At 35.8% G+C, this 20,201-nt stretch overlaps 1 protein-coding gene across 1 annotated transcript in view; it reads right to left on the bottom strand.

Moving 5' to 3' along the window:
• Positions 1–4,215: 4,215 nt before the first annotated feature.
• The window catches only part of IMMP2L (inner mitochondrial membrane peptidase subunit 2), a 464,946-nt gene continuing 448,960 nt past the window's right edge, over positions 4,216–20,201 (bottom strand). The window contains exon 6 of the mRNA XM_082070640.1: positions 4,216–5,130. Within this exon, the coding sequence (XP_081926766.1) occupies positions 5,011–5,130 (120 nt within the window). The 3' untranslated portion in view covers positions 4,216–5,010. The remainder of the gene's footprint in view (positions 5,131–20,201) is intronic.

Below are 20,201 nucleotides of genomic sequence, written 5' to 3'. Positions count from 1 at the left end.
TGCATGGTGACATAGTTTGAGTATTGGCAACATTTTCTGTGTAATGTTCTGCTTTAAAGTCTCTTGAGATGCAGTTACATAAACCAGCTTCTGGTTTATCTTTTATTTCACAAATCAAAAACAAACAAACGCACAGCATTCGGGGGTATAACAGATAATGTTAGAGCTTCCATAATAGGCTACACATTTTTTTAAAAAATAAAACACACTGTAAAACACTAGATGAAATTCAGTTCATAATTGTGGCACCACATTTCATAATCTGTGCATTTACTTCATGCAGAGAAATTACTGGAAAGGAATACAGATGCAGAGATAGATGGGGACTTCAGTTCTTCTGTCTCTAAGGTTTCTTGTCTATCCTCTCAGTCACCACTGTGTGATTTTCTTACAGCCTTTGTCCTCCAGTTCAAGAACTTCAAGAACTTCAATGTATTTCTGCACAAAAGCACAACTTCAACAGGAAGGTTAGAAAGTGCTGCTACATGTTATTTACACAAATCCAGTTTCTTTGGGTGAAATCGGATATTTATGAAAGAAGGACGTTTTCTACACTATTTGCCATTAGTATGGCCTCATTACATTTTATACAAGCTAAGATTGTCATGGGAAACCTTAGGTCTAAGAAGACTCATCTTTTCCTCTCACCATATTACGGTGGAGGACTAAGCTCTCTACCTGGAATTTTAGTTTTCACTGACCTTTTTCTGTCATGTAGATTTGCATTTTATATCACAAATGGTACATTTGTGCATTAATTGTGCAAGACAATGAAGGACAGTGAGTGTCAGACAGTCTTGCCACTAAGAAGGTAGACCATGATCTAAAAAATTCTGTATTTTTTTCAAACCTATCATGATTATCTTATATGACCTTGGACAAGGTGCAATTTTATGTCTTGGGCCATAGGAAGGGTATTTATGTGACTCCTCATACATAAAAATATCAAGTTTTGAAATATCTGGTCATCCTTTCATTTCTTAATGTCCTACTTCTTTCTTGTACTCATTCTCACTTGACTCCCATGAAACCAATTCATTACTGCACTTCAGATGTGAGCCAACATCAAAACCCCAGAAGGTCTGTGGTTGAAGATACCAACTTAGAAAGCTAATCATGATCACTCGAGTCCATGAGAATTTTGTAACTGATTTCATTACTGCTAAACAGGCTTCTCGTTATCTGTTTCACATCTGGAGGTCGAAAATCTCATATATTATTACATCAATTAAATAATAACACCTTTAAACATGTGGTTGTGTGTTATTGCTGCTGCTTAGTCCTTTCTGCTTCAGCAATATGGGTCTGCTCTTCCTGCTCTGGATATTGAACGATCTGTTATGTTATCTTAAATGCTTATGATTTCATTGAGTTATTTTCACTCACTAAGCTATGTAATGATGTAAAATGTCAGGCACATGAATCTGATGCCAATATGCAGCAAAATATCTTCTTTTACAGGAATCAGGTTCCTTAGATGCTTACAAGAAAGTAAATGAGGCTATTGTGATACTGTTTGTTAGGCTTGCATGTAATTAATCATATACGTCTAAAGGAAGTAAATATTGATGTAACTGCCTGCATGTCAGCACCAAAAGCACCACCAACTTTACCTATCACAGAATACCTAATCAGAGAATGAATAAAATAGCTAATATGGATCTCAAGGTCTAGTTAATCCATCCTCGAGTCTCAAAGTATAAACAATCCTGATAAATTTTTTTAAAACTTTGCAATGAAAAATAATCTATTGCAGTGTTTTACTATTTTTAAAATTCAATTTTTTCTTTCTCCATGTCTAACGTACAAGTCTTATCATTGCATTATAAGTCTGTTAGTTCTTCTGTACATGATGGACTTGGCAAACCAATTATTCTCTCCCACTTCACAGCAACCTTTTGTGATTTTGAAGACTGTGCCTCAAACTCTCCAAACTAAATGATAAACTCAAGTTCTTGGAACATTTCTCATAGGTCAATTTTTCTGATTTCTCTTCATTTTTATTATTTCTCTCCAAAGACTCCAGTTGTCCCTCAGCTTTTTCTGAATCTAGTGACTGAATTCATGGTGTCAATGAATGATGCAGAAATATTGTCTCCTGTGTTTACAATCTGTTCTGCTGTTCACAAAGTGTGGCGTTTTCCTTTTTCACAAGAGCATATTTTTGATTCATGTGCAACTGCAATATACTGTAATCTCCAAATTTTCTTTTAACTTAATCCAGCGTGTGTAGGGAGAATTATTCCACCAGACTCTCTGCTCATCGTTATTGAATTCAGATTACTGCTGCCTAATACCATTCTCCAAAAAGATGGCAGTCTTTACAACCATTGTAATATCTTCAAATTTATGTGCATATTCTTTGTTCCATTATTCCATCACATATATCCCATATATATAACATCTCATAAATATTTGTAAATATATACATGCAAATATAGATGAATAAATATTCCTTGAGGCATGCCACAGGTGAATACTTGGGACATTTAAACTTTCATAGCTTGTATAAGGTTACATGACAAGGAACTGGTCTCTACACAAAGGAGCTAAGAGGAGGAATGGCAAATAATACTCTGACTTAGCTCCTCTGTGGCTATTGCAGGCAGCATGGGGTCCCAGCCAGCTGCTGAGGCTGTGGTTCGATTGAAACACCCATTTGTGTGTGTACATGTGTGCATGGGGAGAGTGAGGATCCAGGTCCAGCTGTTGGATGGACCTGGATGGACTGGGTGTCTAAGCCCAGTCACTGGAGGGATCCACCAGAAGGTGTCTTGTTTGTCCAGGTGCCTGCAAATGGGAACACCAGAATTCCATATACTGGGGAAAATGAGTGTCTGATGCTGGAGGAATCCACGCTGTACATATTTGTATCTATTTCCCACTTACGCTGTACATATTTGTATCTATTTCCCACTTACATATTTTCATCTGATCAGCCAGTGAGAAGAACAGGATGAGGTCACTGGTGTCATTAGTGTTTACGTGAGTACCCAGTGAGTTTGTCTATGCTGATACATACAGCCAGTCACATGTATATGGATACAACCTGCATGTGTGTGTGTGCCCAGGGGAATTGCATGCTTGGCCTTTCCGCTGGATGGACCTGAGGGCATGGAGCTGCGGCAGCCTCACCTCTGTTGAGCTGCAAGGCCTGGCACCCCCTAGGAGCTTGCATGCAGCCCTTGGCTCTACCTCATCTGTAACTTTATTCTCACATATCTCTGGATCCTTCTTCTCCATTGAAAAATAAGGTCTGCAATCCTAAGGAACATTAAAGAATCTTTTTTGAAACGTAGCTGATGCAGACACATTTGGCTGTATCTTTAGACAAGATGAATAGAAAAATATAATTAAGATAATAAATGAGGAACAAATGCCTTTGTTTTTGTTGATAGCTCTCTGGCACTGGTTCTGCAGAACAGGTACCAGTGAATCTGAACAGCCAACCAAATTTTCCACCTTGTCAATAAACATAAGATCTTCTGCCCAGTTGACACTCAGGAGGAGGAGGAGGGAGAGACTGAACTAGTGGAAAGAAGGAAAATGAAGACCTAAACGACTGAGAGAAATATTTGTATTTGTATCTTTGTCACCAAAATTAATTATGACTACAGTAAATTTCTTGAATACATTTCAGTTTTCTTAATTAATTTGGGGAAAAAAAAAAAGGATCACAAGCTCCTGTTTTCAGTTGCGTTATGCCAAACAAAATAATTGTGAATTTACTGCAATTAACACCAAAACAAACTGCATTAATTTTATCTATGATGAGTTCAGAGACCTATGGAACAGATTTTTGGAACAAAGAAAGATCATGGCACATGTAGACGGTAAAGTGTTCAGACAGTCTACAGAACTGCAGCATTTAAGAAGAAAGACAGTAACAGAGAGTTTTCACAGTGATTGAACCTTTCTATCTAACTGATACGCAGATACACGTCTTCAAAGAGCTATAGACTTTTCATCTTGTCTGAAGTTCTGATATTGCATGATTTAAGCTGAAATGTTTAAAGATCTTTTGTGTGATTTGTTACATTTTTAAAGTACTATCTTGTCTGAAGTAAAATTCAATAAATATGAAAATAAGCTGGCTCATATTAATCTGCAGTTGAAAATGTGTCATTTTTCAAGTTCTTTTCACTTATGTGCAGAAGCTTTGCTGCATATTCACAGAGTGCATTTATAATATTAATTATATATTCATAGTATTAATTGTATACTATTTATTATCTAATTACATAGTTTTGAAGAAACATGGCAATCAATACTAACAATGACTTACTATACTTGAGAAACAAATGAAACATTGCCTTCAGATACTGCAATATAATTTGCATATTTTGACTGAATATTTACTTCAGCAAGATATACAAGGAATGTATATATAAAACACTCCTGAAAGAGAAATTAAAAATAATATTTACTCAGTTTAATAATAAACACAAGCTGCATCTAAAGAAAAAAATCCCATCAGCTTTAAAAAAAAAAAAACTTATACGACTAACTGTTCAGCTGCAGAAGTAGCAAATCCGAAGCATATTACATGTGTGTTTGTTTTTTTCATATGCAATCAATGATAATAATAAAGGTTTCATTCAGTTATTGAAGAACAAGCTGACTGTAAAACATTAAAATATTTTATTGAATGTTTTAATAAATTCTTATCCAGGGAAGCACAACTACAGACATAACAAGTTAAGCACTTTACCTGTCCCGGAAAAACTGAACATTCAAGCCTTCTACAACCAATTATGTAACACCAAAATAACATGCAATTCACTACTTTTTGATATTTAAAAACAAACAAACAAACAACAAAACAACCAAATCACAAAAAAACCCTTTTACACTTAAAGTGGAATTTTAACATGAAGATGTCGCATTTTTTGCTGATATGGCACCTGATGTTAAAGAACAACTGGCGAAGCTCTCATGGATGATGATACAAACACTGCAGCTCTTCCTGTTTAAACTCCACTTCAGTGTTGTTCCATTTGAACATATAGCTCACTCTTCCTTTCTCTGGAGTGGTTTGCGCTCCGGAGGTAGCATTGGCTGTAATTTCTGCCAGCGTTGCGGAGGCCAGAGGATATGAGTAGCTCGAGCATGCAGAAGTCCAAGAGAAACCTGCAACCACAATATAAACCAGAGATATTAAATACTACTAATAAGATTAAATGTGGAAAACACGAATCAGATGATGATTTGTTAGAACAATGAGAGAATACAAAGCAGAGAACTTTGCTTGCATGAGGAGCATCTAATATGAGCAAAAGAAAAAATTAAGTGACAATTTCTATCTTTTTGGTGAAACATTTTGTGAACTCATCACAGCTTGCTGAAATGCACTGGCTGTAACAAGTATGAACTAAGAATGTTTTTTCAGGTTCAAGAAAAACAGCTGGTCAAAACAGGCAAGGCATTATATGATCTACCTAAAGCTTTTGGTTACTAATTATTCTGTGTAGGGTAGAACGAGGTTCAAGTATCTATTGTGAATAACTTAAGCAGAACCTTTGTCTCAGATTTGAGCTATTTACACTAACCACAGCAGGACAATGGCGTTTATAAACATGCTGTGTTTTCTATTTTTCATTGTCCTTCAAAATTGCATTTTGTCTCCAACCAAAAATGGAAATTACTGTGCATCATAAATATTTCCATGAGGATGAAAATGTATTTCTGAAAGAATTATCTGAAACACATTTACAATCAAGTATTTTTGAAGACTACTTACACTTCATATGTTTTATAAAGATGTTTTTACCATCTCATTTTTTCTTATTGTTTTACTTCAGTAAAGCAAAATAAAAGGCAGTACTGCTATTGCTTATAGGTAGCATAATTTAGAAAACTGAATTGCTTAGAAAACATTAAGAAAATTACAAATAAGACTCTCTTAAAATGTGGTATGAAGTGGCTAGGCTAAGAATAACTGAGAATAGAACAGTCACATTTTCAGACTCAGATAATAAGACAGGCCTTCAATGTCCATACTTAACATTGAAATTAAGTAATTTGATGTGGTGTTAATCTGACTTAATTTGAGAAGCCTGCAGGATAGATTTCTGTATCTTAAATTATTTCTTTAAACTTCTTCATGAGACAATAACAAGTAATAAGCTCCCCAGCAACTATAAAGTATCCATTGCCAATAGAAAAGTTACAAATGTGACAAAAACATGGTTAGAAAGACTGGAATGTCTTTGTATGTGAAAAGATGAAATAATTCAGACTCCTAAAAAGAAAAAAGCATCAGAAGTCGATAAAATTACAAATAGCATGGATAAAGAATGCATAGGCATTATTTGCCTATTATGTCATCATTTCTCATAAGAATGAGGAAACATCACATGACATTGTCTTAAAGAATTTTTAAAGCCAACAAAAAGAAAATGCTTCTTCAGAGTGTGCATGATTCCATTGTACTTCCATAGGAAGACATCAGAAAAGAATAACAAACTGGTTCAGAAAATAATCATAGAAACAAAGTCCATCACACATAATCGAATGTAAACAAAGTAACAGTGTAGTCTCTATACTCCACACTGAGGGAAAAATTGTGTACTTGTTTTCTTCTTATGCTCTAATGATCTGGTATTGGCTGTTGTCGGAGCCAGCAGTTAAATGGATTTACGGTTTGAACCCACACATCCCTGCTTAGATTTTTATGTAAACTCAGTTCTTCGGTTCCATTCCATTACTCATCACAAAAAAAAAAAAAAAAAAAGTTGTTTCAGTAAGCAGGTAATTCAGCATTTTATGCAAATAGACACCAAATAGGCCCCTAGGAATATCTTCAGCTAATTTTCTTGATTTAATTTCAAAGAATTAATGTATATTCACCAGTCTCTCTCTCCTACATAATCAAATCAGTGAAGCTGAAGAGGTCTATATCTAATTCCATATTCTGTGGCTTGATGAAGCAGGTGCTGAATTACTTGAATATAATTTGGCTACTTAATAATCCACAATATCTGAAAGAATCTGAAATAGATCACCAAAATTGCAGTCTAGCATCACATTTAACTTACTTGATCCCTTGCAGGGATCACTTGTTTCCCTGATCCATCGCAGCTTTTTTCCTACATTTAAGCAAAGGACGGGCTGCTAAGTGACAACTCCATTTTAATAGGATTTAGCTACATTTTTTTAAGTCTTCACATAGTTCTGGGTAGTTTGTTGGATATTTATGGAATTCACAATATCTTTTATCTTAATTATCCTATGAAGTGGTCTGCAAATGTAATATTGCCATGGGGATTTGTTCTCTGAGTATACAGTATGATGGCACACACATTACAGGCTGGCGCCAAAACACAAAACCACAGCAAACCCCACCACCGCATATAAAATGTGACAGTGTAAGTACAGATAAAAATGTTAAAATACTCTTCTAAAACACAAATAACATCCCATTTTCAAAGCTCTGTGTTTTTCTTAGTGCATTACTTGTTATTGATGTCGGTAGGAGGTCTGCACACAGACTGAGAATATAATAAATAAATCGAAACTTGTTTGAAGCTGAGGCTGGGAATAATTTTGCCCTGAGGATTACTTCTGCTGACCATCCTCTGACTTGAAACTAATAAAGAAATATCCTTCCTATAAACTTGATTTATACGTCAACATGGCTAGTGTTAAAAAGGAAAAGCAGGTATTGCTGGGTGATGGAAATCTTTACTAAATAACAAATGACACTGATGCTATAGGGCTTCTTTTATAATAACTTAAAGTCTCACTTTAAAAGCACCTTGATGTTTGACTTCTGCAAACAACCTTAATAACTTTTGTACATTGCCTATTATCATTCTGTACTTACCACAGCAGCCATGAATTTCACTGAGGAAGAACAGAATTCTTCGCAGAGAATAAACTGCCCTTGTTAATGGGTTTACCCTCACCAAGGTTAGATATGGACAAAGGGTGAACTGAGACGCTAAACTTTCTGTTGCAACAGTGGAATACTGAAATAATCTATTAAAAAGAGATTAATCAGTTCCCTTACAGACATTGTTTACTCTTTTTACTTAGGAAAATGTTTAGCCCCTTGAAACACTGTCTTAACTACAAGAAAAATCAGGACTTAACAAGCACAAATTCTTTGAGGAACATATTTCATTTACAGACATGAGGAAGATTTGCTGACAATAAAAATAGTTGATTTTTATTTCTACATTATGATATATTTATTATTCTTCTGTGGCAACAAAAGAGACTATATTGAATTTAATACACATTATTCTCCATAACCTGAGATGTTTATGCATTAATTCTATTTTTTTTTTAATCTTTGAATACTTAATTGAACAACTGAGAAAGCATTCTGTTAACACAGCAATTTTATCTGCAAAATAAGTTTTGAATGAATAATACTCTTTTGACACTCTTACTGTGATAAAAGCATATTTGCTCAGAGTCTGCACATTGTTAGTATGTTAGTTGTATGGAGACTGATTAGTTTTGGCACTACATTAAGGACAGATAAGCCTAAGCTTGATAGTGCTATCTGTAGTAGTATCTTGCTCATTCTGTCCTAATAAGTTGGGATAAATGTAACTTCATTAGTATAGAGGCTTATTAACATGACTTCCCCCAGTTCCAAAATATGCAATTTTAAAATACTCACTGATTTATAGACTGTACTCTCCACCTCTTCTTGTCTGTTTGGCATTTGACACCTTCACTGTCTCTTAGCATGGTGCCTTTTCTAGTCCCAAATCTCGATGGGAAAAGTAGCATTCAGACTGCACAAGAATCATATATAGATGTAGCATGCAGTGGCGCACACGAAAATTTCTGAGGAAATCCTGGTCTTCAGTTTGGATTTCAAGAAAAGGAAAAGTCCAGATAAGGATCTGACCCTAACAAGGCTATTATCAACTTTCTCAGGATTTGTAAGGTCTACCCAACCTGCTAAATTCAGGTATTGCTGCTCCTAGTTGTGAGTTCACTTTACAGTAAAAGCTTTCCCCACAAATTTCTCTTTGCTTCTTTCTTCCCTTGAACCTTTGGTGACTTTACTCTAGCTTAAACAGTCAAGATTTCAAACTCTGTAACAACCTTAAAACAAGAAAGTACAGCACCACTGAGTATAAACTGAAAAACAGCAATGCGGAACCAAAAAACCCAGGCCTTTACAACCTGTTCTGAAGTTAAACTTCTTAACAAGTCAGTTTGCTAATTAGAAGTAATAATATGACAAAGAAAAAAAAATACAAGAATGTTTGTTCAGCTGTTACTGTAGCCCTGTAAGCCAGTATCACCATTGATATTAACAAGCTGTATACCTTGTAGCAGCTCTGCAAGGCCTCAGGACTCATTTCTAGGGCTTTGTCTGAACTTTCCTTGCCTGCCTGAAGTTTTGATCTAGCTTGTTTAGCTGTAACTATTTTTCTAATTATGAGTTGACTATGGCATAATTTGTTAATTTTGCTTATATTGCTTGTATTTGTTTATATTTGCATAATCTTGTGGTATAATCAATGTTTTTGCATACAGCAAAAAGCAATTATTCTGTGTAGAATGAAATATTTATGACTTCAACATAATAATGTGGTTTACAGGACTATTGGCATGGGATAATAAAGGCAGGCTTATAAAAAAATTCGCAATGGTCATTAAAAAACAATTGACTGGGGAGCTGGACAAAAAGGTTTTGAGCCTAGCAAAGAGAAAAAAGTGCAAGAGAACAAGGAATACACTAACATATGTAAAATAAAATATATAAGTTAGAAAATATGCTAAACTAGGTCCAAGTGGAACTGAGAGCAGGATGGGTGCTGCCCACCTTAGGACCTAAAGGGACAGCAAAAATACCGAGAAAAGGGTAGATACTTGAAAGTGTTTGTGTGGCATTTTAAAACTGTTTTGAAAGACTTATTGTGCATTGATTTGGTAATTTTGATGTGAATGGTAATACCACTTTAACTAGACTAACCATATTAACAGTCTAAGTAAAATACTGTAAACAGTTACGATTTTAATGCAACTGTGAATTGGTTGCTTCTCGTATCAGGTAAGTTCGCCTTTTTGCTCACAACAAAGTATTGACTGTAACATTATTTTACTGCTGATTACTGCTGATTTACTCTTATTAAGTAGTGCAAAATAGAGAAATATTATTTCTTTTCCTCTTTTGATATTTCTTTTCCTGTTTTTCCTAAACAAAAATGGTGATTTTGATGAAATCTTAACACATTTTGGTTGCACTGTTTCTTCTGCTTCCAAATCAAAAAACATTCCAAATCAGAAAAAAAAATAAAATTAAATACAGGATTTTATTATTTTCTTACAATGTATTTTGATATGGGGGGATTGTGACTGAAATTTAAGTTCGTTATTTCAATAAAAAACATGAAATACACATGAAACATTTACATCTTTGTGTCAGAAGGTCCTGTAATAGTCATATTACAAAGTACAAAATAACAAGAAACCCGGGGATATCTAGATCTGTCACAGAAGATAATAATAAGTGAAGGTAATAAGAAGATAATAATAAAGCACAGCAATAGTCCTTAACATTGGATCAGCATAGCTATCCTCTCTGAAGGTATACATGAATAAGTACTTGAATACAAATATACATCTTCTGAAGAAGAAATACCAAAAAATCCTATCTGAAAAGTGATCTTGTTTCGTCATGTTTAAGCCTAGAAATATATTAATATTAATTTGTATTTTGTTTCCTGATCTAATTAATATATGTTTAAATTGTGTAAATCCTCTAAAATATGACTGGAAGAGAGCAACAACAGCTATCAGACAGACCTGAAACAGAACTATATTTCAAGCGCTACAGATTACAATCTGTGTAGTTGAGAAACTTTATCAACATCCAGGTCGAACTTTAGCCAGAAAATGACAGTTTTAAAGGCATATATCAGCCTCTGGTTTAGAAGAGTCACTTTTGCTTTCGTCTCTCTAGCTGAGTTATATTCCAGCAATATTGCACAGGTCTTGAAATACCATGGCAAAAGCTAAACATGCAAACACAAAAATTCATAATTCTCTCAAACCAAAAAGAGAAAAAACGGTACAAACAATCATAATGTTTCAAATTATGCTTTCTGTTCTCTGAATATACTCTCATTGCATTTTTTTGTTCATGTGCAGGTTAGTAAACAAGCTATATATACAATCCTTTCACATGCTCAGCACTATGAATCATCAGCTTTATTCAAAATTTACTTCTAAAATTTTCTGTTTCATAACACAAAGTCATTGGGGATGGGCAGTAAAATTTTCTGTCATACCACAAAGTCATTTGGGATGGGTGGAAGTAATTCTGTAGCTGCAGAGGTCTATCCAGACTGTATTTTGCTGTCTGGCTACTTGCTACTCTCTATAGAGGTTCTGAAATGTGTCAATACACATTAGGTGGAAAATCCTCTGATTCGGAGAAATCCTGGGTGATTTATAGATGGTAATATTTGAGTAGATATATAGATTTAATGACTTTTTCCAGATCTAGTAGTTCATAGCCCTGCTACATATATCCTATTAGCCTATTAGCTGTAGTTTGATGTACTGGTTTAACTGAAACTAAGGTGATTTTCCATGTAGTTGGAATATTTTCTTCTTACTAGCTAGCACGTTCTTTTGTTTTAGATTTAGTTTGAGTACAATAAGATAGCACCATGAAACAGAGATAATGGTTTTTTTCCAGTAACTTTTCAGTGTTTGGGATTTTATATGAAAAGAATGTAAGAAATCTTGGCTGTTGTCAGGGAAACCAAGAACTTTTTCAACCATCCAGCTGCAGGCACAAATTGGTAGAAGAGGGGCAGATGAGACAGTGCTTAGACTGACACCTAGGTTGGTCATTGAAGTATTCCATTCCATGAATGTCATGTAAGTGGGAAGTTGCTGGGGATGGTCCTTCTTCTTTGATGGCCACCACCCATGAGTGGTCCTGTTCTTGCTCCTAATCCTGCTCCTGTGATCTCACATTTAGCTGGACTTTCTGTGCTCACAGTATCCACCCACTGGTCTTCCTTGGTGGAAGAATGTGTTCCAGCAGCTAAGTATTAGAATCATAGAATTGTTTTGGTTGGAAAAGACCTTAAGATCATTGAGTCCAACCATTAATCTAATATTGCCAAATCAACCTCTAAACCAAGTTCCTAAGAACCTCATCTACACATCTTTTAAAGACCTCCAGGGATGGTGACTCAACCTCTTCCCTAGGCAGCCTGTTCCAGTTCTGTATCACTCTTCTTCTATTATTGCTCTATTAATTCTGTTTCCATTTCAACCTACAAGTCTTCCCTCCTTTTCCCTTCCTTCTGCCAGGGCAAGAGAGTGTGTCTGTTTACTGCTTTAGCCACCACTCAGGATTAAATGGTAGCATTTGATTATACTGAAATTCTAGAATATTGGCAGTGCCAGATTTGTGTGAGGTTGAAAACCATGTGCAAAGGGACCAGGCTAACTGGAGAGGAGAGAAAAAATCTCTAGAATATTTCAGCCCCAAAAATCTCAATGAAAACCTCAGGATATAAAGACTTAAGCAGCTATGTAGTGTTTCAGCTATAATACTAACAGAAATATATAGCATGGAATAGCTATCTGTGTCAAATTAGATTGCTTGTCTATAAAAAAGGTTGTTGCACTGGGTTTTTATATTAGATTGTAGGTGTAAAATGATCTCACAGAGAATTCTCCCAGTAAATTAGTGTCTTCAAAAAATCCATACTTTAATAGAAAGTAAACATGATTGCTATTACATTTCATTTTCTGTACATGGTTGAACTTTGAAACAACTACTATCAAGTGCAGTAGAAGGAAAAAGGCTCAATAAAAATAAAATCCTGTGGATTACAGTAAAATCCCAGAGAAACCACTTCCTCTAGTAGAAGTATGTGTGATAATGAACAAAGGCAGAAGAAACAAATATCCTTGACCTCCTTCTTTTATGAATGTAAGGATAACACAAAGATGAGAATCAATAAATTATTTTGTAAATAAAACCGTACCACAACAGATGTTCTTTAACTTATAACAGCTCACTGAAGGTTGGAATAACAGGATGCTAAGTAGTTCATGAATACAAAAGAGTGATAGATTCCTTTCAACTATGTAGCAAAATACTAGCATCTTCATCATTCTTTCCTCTTGTCATCCCTGAACAAATCAGACCTAATGGAGCCATACAGATCTAGTGACAAAAGAATGCAGCCCATTAATTCTGTTAGTAAGTGTTCCATTATGATTCCATTATTTTGATAGCTGAAGGAGCAGCTCCAGCTCCAGATAAAACATCCCATATGTGTTTTCTTTCACAGAGCTACTGTATAATTAGTAAAGGTCCCTCTTAAAGTTATCAAATTCAGAAGTGTTCACTTAGATAGAAAATATGTTATAAAAATCTAAAAATATATACATGACAATTATTTTATTTAAGAAAACTTTAAACAGTAAAAATAGACACTCAAAAGAGATGCACATATGGTACACATACATGCACAGACACAATCACAAAATTAGATGTAAAAGAGATAAATATATTTCAAATGCAATGGATGATTCCCAGAATGAATAAAATTTGCATGCTAGCACAGAGTAGCTGTCTGAAATTTGTATAAAAATTGTAACTGCTCCAATCCAACATGGGTTTGCAATTTTAGCTATTCATTTAAGAAGAGGTGAGCACAGTCACTGCATTGTAATAAAAGCTCAGGTTAATGACTGAACTGAAAAAATATAATGAATGAAAATATAAATAATAATATGAAAATAATTGGGTTGCATTCTCTTTTGTTGTATCACGTCTACGTGCCTATGTTAAGCGTAAAGTTACAAAGGAGGTAAAGGAAGGAAATGGTCACTGAAAACAGAATATATTTCACATATGAGATTTTTCTATAGTTACATGAGCAGACAGAGATTAGTTAATATTGAACTCTACATTCATAAAAGTAGTGCAGATTTAAAGGAATTCAGCATAAAGCAGAGTATTTTTTATTTAATTCATGAAGAAATCAGCTGTTAATGACATTGACTAAATTAAACACAGCAATAGGTTTGTTATAAGAATTGTATGAGCTGAGTTCTATCTCAATGCATTTTTCTGGAATTGTTGAGGATAAATTATAGAAAGGGATGCTATAACTAATTCTTAACTCCTTCCCAGTTTCTTCTGTGTTTTCTAAAGACAGCTTTTTAAAATAGAAGCTAGCATGTAACACAGCACTACTAGTCTTTCGTCTTCGGTAAGTATAGCATTCTTCAAAATTATTCTTCCTGCTTATGATTAACAGAACTGTTATGCTAAATAGGTCTACAAAAAGATCTAAAAGCCAATCTATTATTTATTTTAGATTTCTAGTAATAAAAATGGTGAAAAAAATTGCTTAATGCACAGTATGATGTGCTTTGCATGCTGCATATACATGAATATCATTTAAGGGTTAAAAACTTTTTCACATTTCACTGGGTGATGCACAAAATTCCTAGACTAAATAGGATTGTCACTAAGTCATGTAACTCAACAGAAGAACAAAATGTACCAACATCTTTCATAAAAATTACCTACATTAAAAAGCAGTAATATATGTGCAATTCAATATTTTAATAATTGATAGATCAAGTAGCAGGAAACAATTATTAAAACACATTTATTATCTTCACCTAGAAAAATTAGCTATATCCCAAATCTATGCATATTAATTATTCAGGAATACATAAAAGCCTTCAATGTGAATTCCTGTTCAGAAACTTATTGTTTCAGTGCCAACAGTCAGAACGCCAGGCTTAATGACATTTTTCAGCTTACTACACTGATATTGATTATGCGCATTGTCTTTCTTGACTGAATACTTAGGATGCTATGCAGAAATGCTGTACATCACAAATTAAGCTGGTTTCCCGTTTTGTTCCATTGCATGTCATTAATTCTGAGTTTCATGCTAAAGCTTTGGCAAACACAGCAGTTCAGTGTGCTCAGCACAAGGGAAAGTCAGGGAGCAGCTCTGAGAGCTCACAAGCTACCCAGGGACCACACTCGTCCCCTCACCACACCGCTCCTTGTGACCCAATTCTTCCCTTCAGCCTGGCGCTCCAGCAGACAGAACAAGGCCCTTTGCTCCATCACCCCTTCTCTGAGGTGCCCTGTGTTTCCAGAGAGTGGGACAGAAGCGTCCCAGCACTGCTCAGGCCACAGAGATTTACTGTCACACTCTGTGTAATACAATGGAGAACCGTGGTCTATTCCCACTTCACTTTCACTGCACAATCGCAGATAAAGCAGCCCCTAAGGGTGAGTGGCTAGTATTGGAAAGCTGAGCAAACAACCTAAGATGACAGATCAAATTCCACCAAATTTCTGGAAGTATGACTGTGCCGGGGATCATACGCATGCATGCTGGCAGAGATGACATTTCAGACTCATTCAAGATAAACAGAAGGAAAGGAAGGAGTCCTACTGTCAGAAGGAAACAGTAGGCTTCAATTTCTAGATACAAATTCTTCTCAAGACAAGTGATGTGAAAAACCCACATATTAGTTAGCTCTGGCATCTAATTTATACTCTTCATACTCTTTCCAAAAGCTCAGAAAAGTACCTGATCTCATAGGTCAATAATCAGGGCTATTTATGAACTTAGGGGTGTCATGGAAAACATCCCATCCTGCTGCTGCTTCATCTGTTCTGCTAGGAGCAGCTCCAACCTGAGTGGCTCCATCAGTGAACTCTGTGATGGGATGGGACAGCACTGGGAGCAGCAGATGCCAGGCGTTTGGGAAAGTTAATTACCTTAAATTTTATTTGGCAGATACCTGACAGACAGTGAAGATCTGTAATTCGCAAATGCTGAGGTAAGGAAAAAAAAAAAAAAATGGGACAAAGTAAAGAAAGCCAGAGAAGTTAATTCAAGATAAGACAATACCTCTTAATTGAAAAAAAAAAACAAAACAAACAAACAAAAAAACTCTGATATTACAACTTTTCCTGAGCAAAGCAAGCCTTTTCTAAAGATAGGAGAACTGTTCAGAAATTTTCAGTGACAATAGCTAGCATGTTCAGCAAATAGGTGTCAGCCTACTCACAGCTTTTCAGTTTTTTATCACACATTTCAACTGTTTTAGTCTGACATAAATGAGGCTGTTGCAATACTATTAATAAAATAATTTTTATTTTATCCTACCTTAAAAAGATGTCTGTTCAAGACTATTGCACTTAACTAAATATTTCAAAAAGAACCTGCTGTGAGGCTTGCTTATATTTTCTTCTAGAATGGCATACAGAAACAGTTTGACTTATAGAAAACATGCCCTTGGCAATACGAGCTACGAAAAGCAATGGGGAGTAAATATTCAATGAGCAGCTAGGATAACAAAATGTCATTAAATAGCTGCATGATATGTTATTAAAATTATAAAAGACTTTTTAATAGAGGTCTTCATGTGAGGATGGCTAGAGCTCATCTAAAATGGTAAATTTCATCAAGATAATTCTGTATACATAATCTCCACAAGCTGATTTACCAGAATACTACAGAACACATAAATACTTTAAATATATACAAAGATTTTTCTCCCCCTTATAGCTATAATAATAGCTATGACTTTAAGAATGCTTAAAGACTTCCCCTCTTGTTTTTATCTGATTTATTCTGTATTTTTGTTAAAACCGTGGAGAAGAGATTAAATGTACTAAACCCAAATTCTACTTTGCTTGGGGAAAACTATCTCCAAAACATTCTTTTTTTCTCTAGTCAATCTTATGATTATTTAGCATTGTGTTTTTATGATACTGTGACATCTGTCAAAATACAAGGCTTCTTGGTATAATTCAAATCATTTAGCTATCTTTTCACTTTGTAGCAGAAATTATTATTAAATAATTTACCCTATGTACTTATTAATATAATTTCCACATCTTAAATAACTAATCCTCTTCATATTCACTTTTTTTTTTTTTAGTTCACTCCTGATCAGCTTAAGATAAGGCATAACAGGTTCTGGTGAGGAAAGAAGCTTCACAAAAATAAATCAGAAGTATAATAAGATTCATGTCCTTAACCGAATGCTGTTGCAGTTCTTCTACACAACCCTGAATCTGCAAGGCCAGATCTCACATCTGACATGATTGTTTAATTCTCCACAGGAAACTCCCTCAGTGAGGAAGCACGTGTGTTTACAGAGAAGGCAATTTTACAGAGAAGTGACACGGTGGATCAAGTCGTCAGGCCTGGCCTGTGTACCTGGCATCCCAGACAGCACTGACTGATCCAGGGAGGGGCAGGGGACCAGCAGTCAGGATGATGCAGCTCCCCGCTGCTAGCAGGACATCAGAAAAAAACAGGAAGGACAGGAGCAGCCCACATATGAGCTTCCTGATCATTACATTAGAGGTCCAGTTAATTGGCCTAAACAAAGGTACCTTCAGCCATTTGAGATGTCCCAGGAAACCTCTACTGGCCACTGTGCCTCCTCATTCAGAAAGGCACAGGCTTCTTCAAAGTCTTGTGCTATAGCTTCCAAAGGCACATCAATGTCTCAGATTCACTAGGACACAGGGAAGACAGTTTCTAGACAGCCAAGTTCTCCCATTGCTTTCTTCAATAACTTTATTATTCTTCTTAGCATATACTCACAATTCTTTTCTGCTTTCTCCTTGCTCTCTAGCCTTCTTTAATGTACCCTTACAATGAAGGGGGATACTATAAACCAAATAACCAAACTGCAGACTGCATCCTTTCAAAATAAGAATTTACCTTTCTCATTAGCCAAATACAGTAACCAGGTTCAATGCAGTACCTTACCATCAAGAGTTATATTTATATAAAGGAAATATTAAGATTTGGTCTTAAGCTATACTGAATGAGCAAGAAAGCAGACTAATTAATTCAGTTGCCTGCATATTTAATAAAATATTCTCTCATAGTCGTAATCAAGCCATAGTTCAGCAAAGCATGTGCTGCACTTTAAATATTCAAGTAAAACAGTTGAGCACATTATTAAAATTATGTAAAATAAAATAAAATGAATACAATTTCCAGTGAGCTGATGATCCAGATTTATTAACTCTTTAAATTACTCACTTTTTCAGATTACATGTATCTATTAGATTATTTTAGCAAAATTTAACCAGACAGAGCTGCCAGATTATCACTGCAAGAAAAAGATCAGCACATTTAGGATCTGAAAGATCTAAATGTAACAACACCACAAAAACTAATTCAGTACATGGAGCTCTGTCACTTCCAGTAAGAAAAGCAATTAAATTAAAATTCCTTTTAAGTGCTTACCTTTATAACACAATCTCATTCAAAATATGCTGTAAATCCACCATTTATTTGTATCTCAGTGTTTTGGGGAACAGAAATCATATTTTTGGTCAGCAACAGACTGCATATCCATCACAATTGCCAGAATGCCTGGAGATCTAAGTACTGTCTCTGAAATTAGCTGAGGAGACAGCAGCAGTGACATGTGCAGACAGCACCGTCTGATATATTTTCATCAGTCTGCTCTGGAGAAAATACAGTTCTGTATGTTTACTGAGTTGTTTTTTCTGCTTCAGGATATTAGCACTCAAAGCAGATGAAAAAAGGTGATCCATATTTTAATGAGAACATGATGAATAGTTCATCTTCTAGCTTGCTTTAGAGTACTAAATTTCTGTTAGCTATAGGTTATTGAAAGATGGCCATTGCAATTGCTTTGCAATTGAGGTCTGGAAACCTCCCTCCAGCATCTTTGCTCTCCCACTACTGCACAGCTTAAGCAACCCAGCCTGAGCTTGGTAAGGACAGAATGATATTTTGTGTACTTTCTTGTTCAATGATTTGAATGCTTGTTATTCTTGATTAGACAAAAGCCAGTTTCAAACCTGGAAAGAAAGGCTTCCATGCTTTGTTCCAAATTTCCTGCAGTAACTCAAGTCCCCATGCTGTCTGGAGTCACATACAGCCAGAGGTGAATCTGAAGCTGCCTTGTCCTCAGAAGTCTCACCATCTGGTGTTATGCACATGTTAGCCATTTGAAGTGTGAATTAATCTCAAATCAGACGCCGCCATACTATCACACAGAATGGCCGGAGTTGAAAGGGACTTCTAGGGATCATCTAGTCCAACCCACCTGCTAAAGCTGGTTCACCTGGAGCAGACCACACAGGAATGTGTCCAGGTGTCTGGTACCATCCCCTTGACACCCACCCTTGAGATATTTATAAACATTGATGAAATCCCCTCTCAGCCTTCTCTTCTTTAGACTGAACAGACCCAGCTCTCTCTGTCTTTACTCATAAGAGAGATGCTCCAGACCCCTAATCATATTTGAAGCTTTCTGCTGGACTCCCTCCAGTAATATCCTGCCCCGTGTTTGTAGCATGAGGATGTGATTTTAACCATGAGTCAAATACACATCATGAGTCAAAATACTCCAAATGCAGCAAATAAGAAGAAGGAACTTAGTATCTAATTATAAGGGTAATGTGGTTCTTATGAAAAGTTAAGAGATGCAGGGCCAGATTCTCAAGAGAACTGGGGGAAAAAAAAACAAAGGAAGATGTAGATAGCACCAAAACTTTGGATGGGAGTTTAGAGTTGCTTGAACAACCTGCATCCAGAAATTAGAAGTAAAACTTCCTCCCCAAACATCAGCACTGACATTAATTCAGTAAGCATTAGGTGTAACTGGAAAATGTTTCCAATTAGTACTAATAAATTAAATAAGAGGGTAAGAGATCCAAACTTCTACTGAGAATAACCTTTAGCCTCCATTGCAACAGGAGAATTCAATTCAGCATCTGCTATGTTCTACAACAAGGCAGCTCCTTCTGAAATCTCAGAAAACTTTCACATCACCTTTCTTCATAGTCTCTCCTAGATCTCTGCAGAAATTAATTCATAGCTATTGCATAGCTGTCTGGTACACATTTGTGTAAAGAGCTATTTAAACACAGATCATGTCTGGATAGGATCCTGACGCTTTCCTCCTAAGTCTGGCTGCAACTCCTGAGTGACTTCTCTGATGCCATTCTGGCAGTCCTGTTTCCCTTCCTACGTGTATGCCAAGAAAGGGGCGAACCTCCAGCTCTCCTCAGTTATTCACCTTTAAGGATTCCTAGCTGCTGGCCAGTAGCATTCCCCAGATGAAAGGTCCAACCAATCTTCTTCCACTGCTGGGCAGAGCAGCACATGGCTCTGGTTCCCAGATGCTCTGCTGCCCATTTTGACTATACAATGGGA

Source organism: Streptopelia decaocto, assembly GCF_964273445.1.
Source record: "Streptopelia decaocto genome assembly, chromosome: 1".
NCBI classification, from domain to species: domain Eukaryota; kingdom Metazoa; phylum Chordata; class Aves; order Columbiformes; family Columbidae; genus Streptopelia; species Streptopelia decaocto.
The sequence above is the reverse complement of the archived record's forward strand: the minus strand, read 5'-3'. Positions and strand labels throughout refer to the sequence as shown.